The sequence below is a fragment of the Augochlora pura genome, chromosome 7, assembly GCF_028453695.1.
Source record: "Augochlora pura isolate Apur16 chromosome 7, APUR_v2.2.1, whole genome shotgun sequence".
Classification (NCBI taxonomy): Eukaryota; Metazoa; Arthropoda; class Insecta; order Hymenoptera; family Halictidae; genus Augochlora; species Augochlora pura.
Window position 1 is genome coordinate 24661335 of NC_135778.1, and position 17153 is coordinate 24678487.

Genomic DNA, 17153 nt, shown 5'->3' on the forward strand with positions numbered 1-17153 from the left:
AGACCGTTGTCTACGGTGAGTACCATAATCGAGACTTTCTCAATTGTTAAACGAAAAGTGGCAAACAATATTTCGTTCCATTGTGTTCGAACCATGTACCACTTGCGGTAACATCAAAATTGTAAACTACATCCTCTAAAGTAGCATAACAAATAAATTGCATAGTTTTATTCCATTGGAGGATACTTGGCACGTGTAAATTCAAGTTTTCTTATCAAAATTATTCCACAACATCTTGTCACGTCGAGAAATCATTGAATCTTTTTCATTTAAGGTCACTTAAAGGTCACTGTATCAGCAGTAGTTAAATTCGTCTTGATGTGCGCCGCAGTACAGAACACAACGATGACTTATAATAATTGAACAAAAATGACCTTCAGAAAAGACCAAAAAGAGAAGAACGTAAATCATAATACTCTTAGCTTTGAACCAGACAAAGTTTCCCTAACAGATTTGTTTGTATCAGCAAACGATAACGAAGATATTTCAATGCGCAGGATAAGAAAGACGCTGCGCGTATTACAACAAATTAAATAGAAATAAAACCAATGAAAAACCGCGGTATGAAATTAGCCAAGATTCTGTTCTAGAATCTTCGGTCTTCAATATTTCATTCGGATATAAAACCAATGAAAGTGAATTTTTGGAAAGGTAAATATTTAATATCTGTCCCGCATATAACGTGTCGAAAATAACATCAGGCTGGACCAGCAATAAGTAACTACATAGTATCATTGTCGAACTAAATTTTGTTTTATTAACAAGAAGACGCCAAATCGTGTCGTTTATTGTACCATAATTTAAAAGTACCGTTTAACTCGTAGAATATAACGAAATAATTGTATCATAAACAGTCAAAAATTAAGTAGAACCCCTAGAAACATATAAAATCATATTCAATAGGTATCGCTACTAATTAAATGTCGCTTATAATGCGGCAACTGGCAATTTGGATGGTGTTTGTCGAGGGGAGTTTCGCCACAGTGGTAGATGGTCACGTCCTGCAAGATCCAGTTCTGTTGTTGTTTCTGTGTCCATCCACTGAGAAGCTTGTCCAGAGGGAAACCTAACGAGTACTTGTCGAACAGGGTGCTACCGAACACTCTGGAATGGTACGTGACTTCGTCTTCTTCGTTAATTGGGTTGATGTACACGAACAGTTGGTACTGTTTTCCGGCAACGTCACCCTTCGGCAACAGTAATCTTTGTGGGAAACCAGCGATCCTCTTCTCGAGGTACAAGGGAGTATCCGTGGATAATACTTTTCTGTAGTAAACATCGCTTGGCTCAAAGTCGGGGTAGTAGAAGGAGCTGTCGTTGCTGTAGTGTTCGATGTAGTTGTTTCCTCTTTGCACTGTGGAAAATGTGTTCGAATGTTATACAATCAAATATGTCAGCGTATCTAACGTAGCCGCGGTAGTAAGAATACGGGGTGTTCCAAAAGTCACTTACGATCAGAATATGGGGGTTCCTGAGGTCATTTGAAACAACTTTTTCTGTAACGCAAACGCAATTTCCGGCCTCGTTTACGAGTTATTAACAAAAAAGAATGACCAATGAGAGGCGAGCTCGACTGGCGCGAGGCAGCCGAGTCAATAAGCGGACGAATCCGCACGGACAGTTCCGCTCATTGGCTCGGCCGCCTCGCGTCAGATGATCTCGTCTCACATTGGTAAATGTTTTCTCGTTGATAACTCGTAAACAAAACCGCGGATTGCATTCGCACTAAGGATGAAGTTGTTTAAGATCACCGTAAGGACCTCTTATTTCCCAATTGTAAGTGAATTTTGGAAGACCCTGTATACGATGACTCTAAAAAGCATCCTATTCAAAGAGTTGGTGCAAGGAAGCAGAATGAAACCCACTGAAAGCTAGCGGAACAGCACGACGAAGAGTGTTCGCAATAAATTCTCTCAAATTGTGTCTCAACTTATAAACAAAAATTGGACAACTTTGAAAGAGCTGATACGTGTATAAGAACGAGCCGCTAGGTTCGAACGATCGTATCTCCTCTTTACAAATTGTCCTATTACATAATATGACAAATATAGAATTAATAAATAGCTACGAAAAATATTTTTCGATCACGATTCAAGGATTGTTCGAAACTTACGAGCGACTAGCCAGTTGTCGATTTCATAGAAGTAATTGTAGTCACGTGGCAGCTCGATGGGATTGTTGTACACGTCGGTTTTCGGTCCCAGGAAAATCTTAACGACTGCCTTGGTCTGTACCTCGCTGGAAACCTTGATAGAGAACTTGAAGTTGTTGTGGTTCAGACGGTTTTGCGCAATCTTGACGGTTTTAAATAATGGATTGTTGATAATAACGGATGACTCGTATACGTCAAAGAATGTGATCAACTCGGTAACGTTGACGCTCTTGAGTGTCAAATGCTGTGCTGCTTCGACCTTTTTGTGGTGCTTATCCTCGTACTTGAATGGAGTCAAGGTCTCGCCCTTGCTGTAGCCATTTTGGCGGAGCTTGTATCTGTAACCATTAATTTCAATGATTCCCCTACGATTCTCAGCATCAGGCCTAATCAGACTTGAAACTGCACGGATCTGATTTAGAATGAATCGATGGTTTCACAGATGAGATTACCTTTCGTAGAGGTCGTTAATTTTGACGAGGATTCTGTAGAATGCGGGATCCCTCAAACAGCCAGTGAATGTTTCCAAAGCGCTGGGGATGACGGTGGTGTCGGTCACCGGTATTTTGCCGCGTCCCAAGATCTTTCTACTGAGCTTATCAATGCTGCCGTAAACGTTCTTGTTGATGGAGTCTACGTTACCTTCGATCAGGTTTCCAAGGGTGTTCAAACCGTGTGTCAAGTTGTAAACGTTGACCCACTTGTTCTGCTCGTTGAGGGCGAAACCGGAGTCGATGGCGGTCCTTATTCTCGCTTCAATGTCTACAATGTCCTGCAATGAACAAGTCAGTTACGTAATAAAAACATGGACCAGCAACTTGAGTAAGCAGCAATCCTTGTCAGAGAACTAAGCTTGAAAACAAAAATATTATCAACTTGGCAAGAAGAGGTACGCGATTACTGTAGTTGATGTTAATAGTTGTGAAATTAACTGTTGATGTTAACACTACATAAGTATAATCGTATCTCCTCTTCCGAAGTTATCTATTTCTCGACACGAAGCTGAGAAACAATGTGGCAGAAGTTACTGAATTCTGTTTGACATTGTCCCTAAAGAAACTGCACATTATCTACTGATTATTACGTATGCTAATGGCTATCCACATTTGTCGACCCATTTTCGAATACTTACAATGATGTCTTTGTAGGAAGTCTTAGAGAGTTTGCTGTACGGCTGCCTCTGGGGCCACGGCAATCCATTGTGGAATGTCAAAGACGGCTCGTAACCGACGGGGAACGGTTCGGTCCATAAGAAGTTCTCGACGAACGGCAATTCGTTCGCAACCCTCTCGAGGTTGTACCTCTTCAACAATTGACTGTGACCGTACAGGAATTCTTCACCGCGGTAACCTGAGCTGTCGAGGAGAGTGCTGTTCAACCAGAACGGGTTGTTCAAACGCAGGAACACGTAGTACGCGTTCAGGCCAATATCATTGACGAAGTAGTTCAACTTGTCTTCCAGATTGTTCTGATTGTTTACGTTCTTGTCGGTATAATTGACAACGAACGGTTCTGTTTCGGGTCTGGTTCTGCCTGGAATAATTCAAAATTTCAAGTTAAAAACGTATTCGTATACAGGACACCGGACAGATTACAAGGTTCAGAGAAAAAGGATGTACGATAAATTCTCAGCTTCTAAAGAAAAAAAAAATAGACAATTTGAGAAGAGCCGGCATTCCGCTCCAATAATTATAAAGATTATAAATTTTGATAGTTAATTAAGTCTTCTGCATTAGGCAGTTCTTTAAGCGACGTATTTCTGAACCCTCATCGTGCATTAATAGGAAAAAGTTCCTCCGAAAGGCACAATATACTGCAATGAGATATCGCGCGTCTGATAACAAGAAGATTTTCTATAGATAAAGAGGACCATTACTGAATAGATAGGAGATCTTGTGGTCGTTGATAGCCTTGATGACATCTGCGCTGTAGAAGGCGTAGGGGTACAACTCGTACAATGGCGGCAGTCTCAGGTATTTGGTATCCGGTCTGTGAATCACAGCAGTGTACACGGCAAAAACGAAAAGACCCTCGTTCTCATTAACGCTTGCCCACTCGGCGGTGTGGTAGAAGGTGTCGAAGCTGTCCGCAGACAAGAACAGCTCGGTCAGGGCCTTCAATTGGGCCAGGTGAGAGTCTTGGTAGATGGAGAAGATTACATTTCGCGGTAGAGTTCCGCGCACTCTGAGCTTCTCGAATGTCCATACGACATTCTGCAAAGAAACGAGCAACAATTAATTACACGGCCCTGGTTACAGTGGCCTGCGTGGTTACGCGATGACAAATTTAGTTGTAGACATTTTAATGGCAAGGGTCTGATTCTCTTCCAGTAGCGAAGGGATTCCATTGTTGAGGAGATAGAAAAAGGATACTTACCGGGTCCTTGAACTGATGGCAGTTTGGATAGCAGAACAGGGGATTGGCTTTCTCGCTTTGCTCGTGAAGCCGTGTGTTTGCGATTTCGGGGTGGGTTACACGGAACAGGAGCTGGTAGATCTTCGCCTGGTTCGACAGGTATTCTTGATTGGCCTGGAACAATTCGTGGCCCCAACCAGCCCCGATGAACGAGACTGCGAACAGACTCAATAACCACAGTCGCAGCATGTTTGTGTAAAACTCCGCGGTCGAGAATTGCGGATCCGTACGTGCCCCGCCGTTTTTATACACCATGAATCATCCCCACCTTGATCGATTTATCGTTTTAAGAGGAAAAAGTTGTGGTATTATTTGCCTGTTCCCCGGTTGTAATCAAGTAATCGCTTCTCCGCGATTTTTCGTTTTACGTTTATCATTGGCGTCCCTAAATGTTGCTCGTTTTGGCTAATCTGTGTTACACAATGTGCATATATGTGTATGTACAGCAGAACCTTGATTGACCGAATTAGTCATTTCGATTTTTAATTATTCGAAGTAATAACGATGGAATTATCGAACGATCTCGATCAAACCTCGATCCATCATTCTATACTATTCTGTTAATATTTCTTCGTGATTGTTTACAAGATATGAAACTGAATAGATTGTAAAAATATTAAAGTCAAAATTAAAAATCGCATGATATAAATTTATTTCTTTAAATTGTATTGGGTTACGAAACAGCGTTCAATAAAAAGAAAAATAAATAATCCGAGTTAAAATAAAATTTCTTTCCAATGTTTAATAATCGTAATCAGTTAAGAATAATGTAGTGTAATATCCTTGTACTCATCTCTTACCTTCTATTATTCTAGTAATAATTTATCTAAAATGTAAAGAAATCAACTATCGATATTTGAATTCGGATAATCAAAGTACTACTGTATAAAATTTTGAATACTGGTACAGCAGGACCCTAGGACTATGAGTGAATTTGCAAAATTCGAAAATTTGTTATCAAGTACTGAAAGTAGCATGTAAAAATCCATTATTTAATGATAAAAGCATAGCGCAGTAATATCTCACAAATCTCAAAGGTTTACTTGTGACGTGGATTCATGCATCCTATTACATATGCTATTTTCTATATAGCGGTGGATTAATAAATATTTCATAAACGCAATTTTAAAAGTCTTAAAGTGCAAATCCATTACGTTTCTAAATAGATCTTACTTTGTTTAAACAGTCTAATTTAGTACATAATGTTAATAAGACATTCACGAAATAAACCTAAACATTATTTCTTTGTTCCCCTTTTTATTATTGTCTATTAAATAGAGAAATTACGGCTTCCGATTTTGTTTAAGTAAGAACAGTTAATTTTTAGTGAATTAAATTTTGAATTTTTATTCTAAAAAATTCTTAACATAGAATTCGAAGTTTCGATATCTAGATAATGAAATGTCCAACTAAGCGGTCGGCGATGATGCAGTTTCAATATCATTGATGAATGAAAGAGCAAGTTACACAAATATTATGAAACTATTACTTATAATGAAACATCTAATTGATTAATTCGACAGAGTCCTTGTTTTCAGTATTACGTAACGGCAACATTTTTATCGTAAAAACAAAATCGCCGTAAATAAGCTGGTTATCGATATCCGTTTGACATTTTGACATCGAATGACATCGAGTGACATCGAGGTCAAACGAAATATGATTTAAGTCTGGTCATTTAAACAAACTGATAAAAGTCCAACAGAACCACAACAATCTTTCGTATATATCAATATTTATATCTTTATGTAATATAAACGTATCATGCACCAATTACATGAATGCAATGTAATCGTTACGTAACATTTAATTAAATACTTAATAATACAATGGTACTTAGAACATGTTACTTAGAACTATAAAATCAGAAAGAAACAGAATACAAGTATAAGTGGCACAACAATATTTACTGTGAATCAGTATTTAAAAATCAAGTAACCTAAAGTGTTTCAAACATTATCGCAAATATAATTAAAAATCACCGTCGAGAAATTCGTCTGAAAAAAACGCAATTCTTTAAACAAGTCCTCCAAAGCGTCCAGCTATGATCGTAAAACGAAGATGAGAAATTAATCTCTATACAAACACAGGGTGATTAGGGAACATATTCTGCACAGTCGCGATTAACGTGCATCGGTGTCGATACATTTCTAATCAAGAGTAATATCGGTAACGCTTGGAATACGAGCGACATAATTATACATGAAAACACGGTATCACAGCTGAGACAGATACCTTTTATCTATCCGCACGCTATTATAACATAAAGCTTTCTTCATTCCATTAGCATATGTTTCATTAACGATACCCGATAATTTCATGATTTATGCAAAATGCCGCACCTTTGTTCAGCGAACCATCTCTTATTACCGCAAAACTGTTTTTAAACGTTCCTATCATTTACTAATGATCCCCCACGACATTCTATCGAGACATAAGTAATTATCGATACGGTATCTTCCGTCGGGGTGTATTGCATGGCTTAATTTGACAAATCGTCAAGAAAAACTCATGGTCGTTGTTTAAAGCTACGATACCGTCTCTACGGGACAGAAAAAGCGATTACGCTTGCTGTTTGTTTCTTAATAATCTTCCGCTTATCTAAACCCTATATTTTCGACTTTCGAAGGGCATTTGGACTTCAGAACATCCTGTAAAAGGTAAAGCTTATCCACGGGAAAATATTAACGACCTTGGGAAAAGTATCTTCCCTCGTATTAATCCAATTGTTTTCTTTCATCGTGTCAGTCAGTTTCTTGTACTATGATGCCGAAGGAATGGAGACAATTTAGGTTTAAATGTTGTACGACAATGAACGACAGGCTTGTTAAAATTGAAAACAAATTTAAAATCAAATTCTTTATTCAGCGAGTCTCGCGTCACAGATTAAAAGCAAAAATGAAAACGCTTGTTCTGGGGATTCTTGATCCATCGCCGACTATTTAGATGTGTTGTAGATCATGACGTTCTTGAAGAACATGTTCGGAATGGTGTAGTTCCAGGCGTAGAGAGGACGGTCCAGCGGGAACCCTGGAGCCTTGCCGTCGTAGAAAAATTTGCCGAAGTACGGTAGTTCGTAGTAGGATTGTTTGTTCTCTTGGTAGGGGCTTACGAAGAAGAACATCTTGTACTTTATTCCTTTAGGACTACCCTTAGGAAGAGTGAAACGTGAACTGAAGCCGAACTGTCTCTCGGAGTACTTGAAGGGTTCATTGCCGCTGATTGCTCTGTTCAATTTCTCCATAAACTGGTCCATCGGCATCATGTCCGGCATTGTTAACATCGAGTCGGAGCTCTTTCTGACCAAGTTGTTGGCACCGGCGGAAACTGCAAAGTTATACGATTGTTTAATTGTTGTTGCACGGTCTAAGATATTGTTTAAAATGCGGTTAGATCACTTGTAATTTCTTGGAGAAACAAAGAAACTTACGCTTCACGGTGAATCTGTCCATCTCGAAGAAATATTTGTAGTACTTCTGCAAATAGTAATAGTCTTGGCTTTCGCCCTCGAAGTAAGGACCCAAGAAGATCTTCACGAGAGCAGTCTCCTCTTTGTCAGAGTTTATGTTGAACTTGTAAGAGAATGGCTGATAGTTCAGACACGGACGGCGTGCCTTCATTTTCAGTGATTTTCCATGGTTGAAGTTCTCCACCGAAATAGCGTTGTTGATGACAGTGTCGCAGTAATCGAAGTAGGTGTTCAGCCTGTCGATGTCCACGGACTCAATCTTCACTCCTTGGAATTGCAATTCAGACTGTTTGTACATTGGCAGGTTCTTCTTGTATCTGTAAAGATTATTGCAATATTTTATAATTTGAACATCCTCGATTTGGAACGTAAAATGGGATTTTAAAATGTAAAACAGGAGAGTAATTTAAACACGCCAGGACTACTAGGTCGCTTAAAATTCGCGACGCAAGAAATACGTCTCGGTCTAGTTTTAGATTCTTGTAATCAATTTTGTAGATTTGTGTCGGTTCTAAATATTCGGGGAAACTTTCGGAACGACTGATATTAACGAGAATCATCGAATGAACGTTACTGCACCTGAAGAAGTAGTTCATGATCTTCTTGTACAGCATATAGAAGGAAGGATCCCTCATGCTGGTCGAGTGGCACTGAAGGGCGCTGGGGATCATCTTGTTCCTGTTCTGATAGTCGTAGCTGAATCCGAGGATGTCGCGAGCATAAGCATCGTACATTCCGTAGAATTTCTTGTTGCACGAGTCGTAATTGCCTTCGATCACGTTGGCCAACAAGTACAGACCTTGCGGAGAATATATGTTCACCTTGTTTCCTTGTTCGTCTTGCAAGAAGCCAGAGTCAATGGCCTCCATAATACGATACTCGAACCCGGTGATAGCCTGAAATATTAATCGATATTTTACTCGTGAAAGAACTGTTTCGACCATAGTAACAACATCCAGAAAGAATGCCTCTTTGACACTGTATTATACGTACATTCAAATACTTGTTCTTGTAAAACGGAATGGCCGAATACTGGTTTCTGTATGGCATAGGCACGCCATTCGAGTAGAGCATTTGAGAGAAGAATCCTGGTTGGATGGGCTTGTACCAGTTGAGGTCATCGACGTCGCCTAGGCCGTTCGAGAAACGTTCCAAATAGTATTTGGCCATTAGTTGCTGGTGATAATAGTAGTACAGATTTCCGCGCAGCTCCTTGGACATGCCGACGTAGTCGCTGGACAACCAGAACGGCAACACCTGTCGGAAGTAGTAGTAGAATGCGTTCATGCTAGGATCCTCCATGAAATAGTCCATCTTGTACTCAGATTCGTCATAAGGGATGTAGGCGCTGGAGTAATTCGTGTAAATCATGAACGAATCGTTGTTGTCGAGCCCAAAGTTTGCTCCACAGCCTGAAAACAGATTATTTGTTAGTCAAATAATGTTTTAACGATTCGGGGTGTTTCACGTTCTCAAACGTTTCAGAATAAATAACAGATTTGTTAGACAAACTTAAACGGTGTAATTTAAATAATTTTCAGATCACTTGCATCATTTTTAAATAGTACCTTTTCTATTTAAACGTAAATCTTCAGTCATTGAAGAGATACGACTAGGTCCAGCTGCGTGAAACACCTTACATCGAATATGAAAATTTAAAATAGCAAAAAGATTTAAAGAATTTGAATATGTTAACATCTTGATTTCAAAATGATTAAAGGAAGAACGAACTCACTATTTAGTTCATACATCTTTCAATCGGTGCAGACAATTTTTATTTCGCATAAAACTCCGCAGTCTGCTTATCAACATTACCTTTCGACATCTTGAAGTTCTGCGCCTGTTGAATCACGAACAGGTTGTTGTACATATTCGGGTAGATCTCGTACATAGCCGGCAGTCTCATGTACTTGCAGTCGTTTCTGTAGAACACCGCGCTCGTGAAAGCTGCTACGAATACGCCATCGTTCACGTTGATACGGGCCCAACAAGCTGTTTTATAGAATGTCTGGAAATCCTTTGCCGAGTAGAACATCTCGAACAACTGTTTCATCTCGTACGCATTCTCCGGGTTGTACACGCTGAACAGGGCGTTCTTGTCTAGCAACGATCCCTGCTTGTACCACCATATGAATTGCTTCACAGCATCCTGAAAGTACAAAGCATGCCGAAGAATGTTTAGGAACATTTAGCAATTGCAATAAATATCTCGCTAGATAAGAAAAGAAAGCGTGTTGTTCGTCATTTTGCTCGATCGCTATGTGGAATGTACAGTAATTTCTCTCATTGTCCTCACATTTTTGTTTCCAAGCTGGAGAACTATTTGGAAGAATTTACTGTACACATTTATTAAACAAACTTCATATAATGGAATTTCAATAAAAAATGCAATTTACAAATGTATTCGATAAACTACAATCGGATATATATTGCATAGAGAGAGAGAAATATTAATGTTTATTACTACATATTTAAAATATCGTTCCTTCATTTCGCTCTCAAATAAGAAAAGCTTTTAAATATTAATTACTAACAATCCTAAATGTTGCTGCTTTATTTTTCCGTTTGATTTTAATTTAATTAGGCGTTGAAATGTCCAATTCACCTTGTTGTTGTACATGTCGATGTTGCTCTCCACATTGTAACTTCTGCCAATGTTGTAGTACTCGGCGTCGTTCAGATCATTCTGGCTGACATAAAGCAAAATTTCGAATATTTTCTTCTGTTTCTGCAGGAACTCAACATTGGCGGTGCGACTGTCCGATCCTGATGCTTGGACGGCGCAAAAAGCGCCAAGCGCCAACAGCAACGCAATCTTCAACATCCCCTCGATTTTCTCGGCGAAGCCAGTCGTTCACGAAGTCAGACGAACGTTGTGCGCTGGCTCCACCGGCACGGGCAGCTTTTATACTTATTTCTAATAATGCAATCGCTTGAGACCCCCTAATCTTTCTCTCTTGCATTCAACAATGTTGATATATGTGTACACGTGTCACTCCGTTCGAAGGAACGTCGCGTGTGTTATTACGTTTGATTATTTTATTGTTACGTACTTCTCTGATAGTTCATTGCAAAATACAGTGGGTCAAAAACAATTTATTGGCACACACTGCTTCACCGATAACAACTGATTATAATGCCATCGATTCTTCTACAGGGATACAGTCAATCGCATAACACTGCCTAACTCTTTCGCCTCTTGCGGTGCATGTTTTCGACTTTCTGAATTTTTTTTCCGATGCAACCGAGAGAGCTTTAGAGATGAATACTTATTATATTCTTATATTCTCTTCTATGCGGGAATAATAGAGAATAAAAGGGAATAAAAATGATATTATGAACATTTGTCCATGTTCAAGCAATATTAAAACGGAACTGAAACCCGTAATTTTAACTAGGCAACTTCGTTCGACACTTTTGAATTTATTTCAACAATTAAGGATTCGAGGAGAATTTAATTACATCACGCAACAGAGGATGCCCTTCCTCTAGAAACCGTTGAAAGAAATCGCGAAATTGATTTAATTTTCAAAAACTGGCAACCAGTAATCAAAGACTCCAAAAACTAGAGTATCGAAATGAACGAATAACTCCACAATTTCGTAACATTTTCATTTCAACGAATGGGAAAGAAAAGCTGCAGGCTACGTTTTTGTATAGCAATAAGATCAGATTTTATTATCTGTTATTGTCTTTTAATTAAATTGCTTTCATTTATTCTCCTTCACATTAGTATCTCTAAAAATGTACAAAATGAATGGGGGATCATTTCTAATTGAATATTCAATAATTTTGACTACTGAAAGTTAGTAAAAAGTTAATAATGTCGCTAAATTTTTATGAATACTGTCTAACTATCGCATAATCTATCGAATTACAAGCACACATATACATACAGAATCCTCAGTTTTATCTCTGTTTTTGTTATTCTTCTCGATTCATCAACTTCCCTCGCCTTTCCGTAATCAACCAAATTGCTCGACTGTTGACACTGTCAACCACACGGTGGAATTTGCCAACCGATATTACAACATTTTGCTATCCATTGACCTCTGGTTTGAATTGAAACCATTTTGCAGGAACATTAAAAATTATAATTTAGAACATTACAAAATTACAATTAAATTCGAGACACCCCGAACTTGTAAATATACACTTTACAACATCCTAATTGTATAACACATCTTTCTTTTAATTTCGTAAATATTTAATTTAATATATTCTTATTTCATAAACAGTTCGTTGAATATATCCTATTTTATAAATATTCACGTTGATACATTCTAATCATATAAGTAGTTCATCAAATATATTTCATTTTTTAAATATTTAATTTAATGTATTCTAATTTTATAAAGAGTTCGTTCAATATACATGAACGTATACTGTTTTAGAAATATTTACTTTGATACATTTTAATATTATAGTATAGTTCACTTCGAATATTTTATCTTTTAAATATTTAATTTGATACACATCGCAGGAAGTTATTATAAATATTTTCTACTAAAAATATTATTTCATATGATATTAAAACATTACATATAATATTTTAATTGGATCTAGTTTAGTAGTTAGCGGGATGAAAAACAAATAATGTTACAAGAGAAATGTAATGCAGTCAAAAGGTGCAATTAAGCAATAATACTATAAATAGAAACGTGTGTTTTTCTGCCTGAAATCGGTCGGGGAAAGAAATATTGGGGTGAATCGAAAAAGATTGGCCCCAAGATAATTTTGGTGTAAATTATAATTAATATTCGTGAAAATATGACTTAAACCTATTATCGCGTTGATAATGGCTCACAGGAGACTTTCATAATGAAGACAAGCTCGTAAATCTCTTTCTAGATATTTGCGTGAACGGGGTGAATAGATTCCAACATGCAGCATGTAAATTTCCACGTTTATGGACCATGCGAAATAAGACAACAAAATTCTCAAATAAATTCTAATCGTCTCACTGATAAGGGGTACAATTGTTGGGTCATTGGCCGCGGTCAATTTCACTCTAATCGCTTTACAATGGTTCGCCATGTTTTCTAATATCTTCCACAGACTCTATTTGAATGCGTAACAAATCTTGTCGCTTACTTTACAAACTCTTTTTATGCCTGAAAATATTTTAGACTGCTTTCTGAATTATTAGAACTTGTAATGACAATAATTGTTTCTACAACTTTTTATATTCGATTCTTTAATTAGGCATAAATTGTTTTATGGGTTTGTCGACAAACAATTTGTCTTTAAATTTAATTGTTTTGTGTACGAATTGTTTAATTAGATTAAGCATGGATTTTTAGCGTTCGACAATTTTCTGTCATTACTCTTACATATGTAAAATCCAGAAACATTATCTTTCAAGTTTTAATTTAAAAAACTGTCATCATCCTACGATGATCTATCGCGGAGTCAAAGTTGATTAATTCTTATTCAAAATTTTTCTATGCTATAATTTTTTTGTGCAAATAATTAAAAAGAGTAATTATTATGTAATTTACAATGTTTTTATGTGTCATTTTATAGTATTAAAAAATGTAATTTATAATTATGTACTCAATAACATGAAGATAGTTGCAATCATTTCATCATAATTAATGTTTCAAGAACCATTTTTATGGTAACCAACAACTGATGTCTAATCATTATTTTGTAAATTTTTTAAGATTTAGAAAAATTTACCTAACGAATTAACAAAAATACGAATGGTGGTTGCATAAAGCTATCTTTTAATTCAAACTGTTATATAATTAGTTACTGTCGAAATTTTGAAAAGTGAAATGCCCAGATCAGGATACATGGGCACCCTTCAGGAAGCTGATTTACTTATGGCAATGTCCGAGTTCGCTGATTTTCTTACAAAGTCAAGAATTGGGACAAATAATTTAAGAAAAAAAGTGCACGATTACAAAGCTAGTCATTTAAAACCACCAGAAAGAATATTTACTACAACTGGTAGTATTTCTAATGTGGATTTTATTAAGCAATTCGACTTATGGTTAACCGAGCTACTGAAATACTTAAAAGAAGTAAATCTTCTTACTCGAGTAAGTTTCTATTTTTTCGAATTAAAATCTTCCTATCAGTAGCTATGTAAACGTTTAATATTTCATTAAAAGATTACAGCGTTTGGCGTATTCGCGGAATACCATGATTATGTGTACATTTTTCGATCGCCAATTAGACGGTATGATAGTGAGATTAGATTGCCAAAATACAACATTACATTACCAGACAACAAATTCGATGATCTCACGCGCACAATACCTACAAAACGAACTACTGGTTTTGTTAAAACAAATAAGTGCAAACAGACCGAGATAGCTAAAGTATGTGGATCGTATTAATAGAAAATTCAGAAAATAGACAAATTGCTACATCAGTTTTCATGTTTTAATTAATTTTATTAAAACGATGTACGAAATACTAGCTCAGAATTCAAATTTATTGATGCATGCGCATTGACACTAGCGCTAGAATAAGTACATAATAATCCTAAAACGATTCAAACGAAAATATCATTTTAAGAGCTTCGTCAACTGTCAGCTATTCAACGAACTGGCGTAAAAATGTAACAAAATTACGTATGTTCAAATATTTATTACTATATCAAGATTCCTTAATATATTTAATCATATCATTAATTTAATCAAAAATAGTAAAAATTAGATATTTTATGGATACTTGAAATTATATATTATTTTTTATCATTCGTTAGGATGAACACAAGTGAAAATAACTACGTAAACCCTTTTTTAAATTTTTATTATTCTTACAATAATATTAAAATTTTTATTAATATAATTAAACTCTTATTTAAACGATAAAATAAATTCAAAAATTTCGTATTGCAATTGAGCACATATTTTTAGTCGACGAAATAATTATTATGTTGAAAGATTTGTGACAAACACTAGTTATGTAGTCGAATGTATAACTGTAAAAGATAAACTAAGAAGCTTTCTTTGAATATAGTAACCGTCGGAATATTATGGAATCGATACAGTCACTTGAAACGGAATTACAAAAATAACATTATATTACCAATAATCTAAAATATAACAGAATCTGATAATATTATTATACAATAGTAATTCTAGGAAATGATTAATCGGTCTCGACAAACCAATGCTAAACGTTCTACAAATTTATAAATTCAATACTTTAAAAGGCTGTCCCAAAGTGTGATTCACAAATGTATTCTTCTTTTATATCAATCTTTGAATAAGCATAACGCTACCTATACTTTGTACGCTTTTGTACACTGGCTCTAAGACATTCAATACTTCACTGAAACATTGATCTACCCTTCGATTTTCAGTGAACAAATGTCCTTGTGTTTCATAATCTTTTTATAGGGGCAGGGGGAATAAATATTTATATAGAATTCGGTTGTCATGAGAAAATAAGTTTTTAAGACAACAAAGCTTGGGTCAAACCATTGGTCAATGATGGAGACCTCCAACTTTCAGCTTTTTTGATTGGCGTATGGTTCTGCTTGCTTCACTGTCTGAAGACTCAGATTCTGTATCGTTATATCCTGACATTGGTACACCTTCTGACTTTGTAACTTCGCAAGTTTCAGCTGCGAAGTTGCCTGTAATTTTTGCTTTCTCCAGAGCTCGAACTGTAAACAATCCAGTTGATACAAAATTCAATAGGTTTTGCATTCAGTTCTATTGGGTACTCGATAGTTTTGACAATAAAAATAAAATATTTACTTTGGGACTCTAGAAGACTGTTTTGTCTTTTCAGGTCATCTATGTCTTGTTGATGAGATGAATTCTTACGGCGCATGAATTGTATATATTCAGCAGCCTTTTTCAGTATTTGTGCTCTACTTACAACCTTCTCACTCTGTAACGCTGGTACAGAATCTCGTAAACTTGAGAAACTATCCTTAATATGATCTCTACGCTTACGTTCTAATGCATTATGGTGTGCTCGTTTTTCTGCCTAAAAGTAGAAGAAAAGATTCTTATGAAACACTACATTACAGTATATTACATCTCAATATTGATTAATATTCTTTTTACCAAGACAAGTATTGAACTTCAATAGCATTGTGTAAGATTTAACCTTTTTGTAAAAAAATTAATTAGTAAAACAAAAATTATGACAGAATACAGTTTGATACATGTATATTGCATAAAAAAGAACAATGCAACCCAAGTTATCAGTTCGACAACAGTCTCCTTAGCTTTGTTCTTAAATTCTCAGTTTGTTTACAAACAACTTCATGTATGTACAGATAGCTTGAAGAACATAGAGGTTACACTTGTAAATTAATCGCAAATTCATTAAATTCTTAAATTATAGTTAAATGAAATTCATTTATTCAATGCACGGATAATAAATTTTTTCTGTGCTCTGTGGTTGTTTAGATAGAAGACGTCAAACTAACCTCAAAAATATTTAAATCTGACACTTTACAGATCGATTAAGCTTATATTAGCGATCGATTTGCAATCAAAAACACAAAATAAGAAAGTAGTAACGAAATCGAGAATAATCAGGGGTCTTACTTGAGAATAATATTGGGTGTTATTCGAATGCCTCTGTCTAGAGTCGGAGTCGTCACCTTCCTGAAAAACGACGTCTTTAATAAGACTCATTGAAAGGGCACTTTTATGGACTTACATCGCTCTCAATGTCGATGTCTCGATCATCGTCACTCATTATAATTTCCTTCGGTTGCCGGAGTAATTGGTAAACAAAACCCTTTATCGAGTATTTGAGTAATACGTATACATACACATATGTAAACGTAGACACTACGTATAGTGACTACAATCTGATTTGTATGGTGTATGTTGTATGTACAAACAGAAACGCGTACGATTCTATAAGAAAACATACGTCTCAGAAATTTATGTAGCAAGAACCTAGAGATTTTTCTTATATTATTTCCCTATGATATTCTTATAGTAGGATTTCACTATAAAATTTAATACAACACGTACATGCAATCAATTTACCCGTATTCTAAGTTTCATTTTAATCCAAATATTTATTTCTTTTACAGTTTTGGGTAATTTGTGATCAAATTATAAAAGAACAGATTTATATTATATCTTTCTCTTGAGTTTCACGTTCTAGGGTTCATGTATTTGTAGC

The 17153-nt window shown here is 36.1% G+C and overlaps 3 protein-coding genes across 3 annotated transcripts; 1 reads left to right on the forward strand and 2 right to left on the reverse strand.

Moving 5' to 3' along the window:
* Positions 1–838: 838 nt before the first annotated feature.
* Hex70c (hexamerin 70c) lies at positions 839–10860 on the reverse strand. Its single transcript, XM_078187966.1, has 13 exons — positions 10642–10860; positions 9852–10185; positions 9030–9448; positions 8616–8932; positions 7998–8353; positions 7507–7894; positions 7375–7390; positions 4529–4768; positions 4029–4365; positions 3285–3685; positions 2605–2924; positions 2114–2490; positions 839–1354 (listed from the first exon to the last, which is right to left on the reverse strand). The coding sequence occupies exons 1-13, from the start codon at positions 10858–10860 to the stop codon at positions 897–899; spliced, it is 4182 nt and encodes a 1393-aa protein (XP_078044092.1). The 3' UTR covers positions 839–896.
* A 2956-nt stretch (positions 10861–13816) lies between these two features.
* On the forward strand, positions 13817–14383 carry LOC144472091 (uncharacterized). The gene is made up of 2 exons (XM_078184797.1): positions 13817–14083; positions 14156–14383. Exons 1-2 carry the CDS (start codon positions 13817–13819, stop codon positions 14381–14383), a joined length of 495 nt encoding a protein of 164 aa, XP_078040923.1.
* A 401-nt stretch (positions 14384–14784) lies between these two features.
* On the reverse strand, positions 14785–16849 carry Max (MYC associated factor X). Its single transcript, XM_078184796.1, has 4 exons — positions 16677–16849; positions 16562–16621; positions 15758–15992; positions 14785–15663 (listed from the first exon to the last, which is right to left on the reverse strand). The coding sequence occupies exons 1-4, from the start codon at positions 16713–16715 to the stop codon at positions 15482–15484; spliced, it is 516 nt and encodes a 171-aa protein (XP_078040922.1). The 5' UTR covers positions 16716–16849; the 3' UTR covers positions 14785–15481.
* Positions 16850–17153: the final 304 nt, after the last annotated feature.

Excerpts from the sequence above, each read along its gene's own strand:
- Hex70c (XM_078187966.1), bottom strand. The coding sequence starts at position 10,860 with ATGTTGAAGATTGCGTTGCTGTTGGCGCTTGGCGCTTTTTGCGCCGTC. Across the intron at positions 9,449-9,851 it reads GAACTTCAAGATGTCGAAAG|GCTGTGGAGCAAACTTTGGG; the intron begins GTAATGTTGATA and ends ATCTGTTTTCAG. Across the intron at positions 4,366-4,528 it reads GCCATCAGTTCAAGGACCCG|AATGTCGTATGGACATTCGA; the intron begins GTAAGTATCCTT and ends GTTTCTTTGCAG.
- LOC144472091 (XM_078184797.1), top strand. The coding sequence starts at position 13,817 with ATGCCCAGATCAGGATACATGGGCACCCTTCAGGAAGCTGATTTACTT. Across the intron at positions 14,084-14,155 it reads AAGTAAATCTTCTTACTCGA|ATTACAGCGTTTGGCGTATT; the intron begins GTAAGTTTCTAT and ends TTTCATTAAAAG.
- Max (XM_078184796.1), bottom strand. The coding sequence starts at position 16,715 with ATGAGTGACGATGATCGAGACATCGACATTGAGAGCGAT. Across the intron at positions 15,993-16,561 it reads ACACCCAATATTATTCTCAA|GCAGAAAAACGAGCACACCA; the intron begins GTAAGACCCCTG and ends TTCTACTTTTAG. Across the intron at positions 15,664-15,757 it reads CAGTCTTCTAGAGTCCCAAA|TTCGAGCTCTGGAGAAAGCA; the intron begins GTAAATATTTTA and ends GATTGTTTACAG.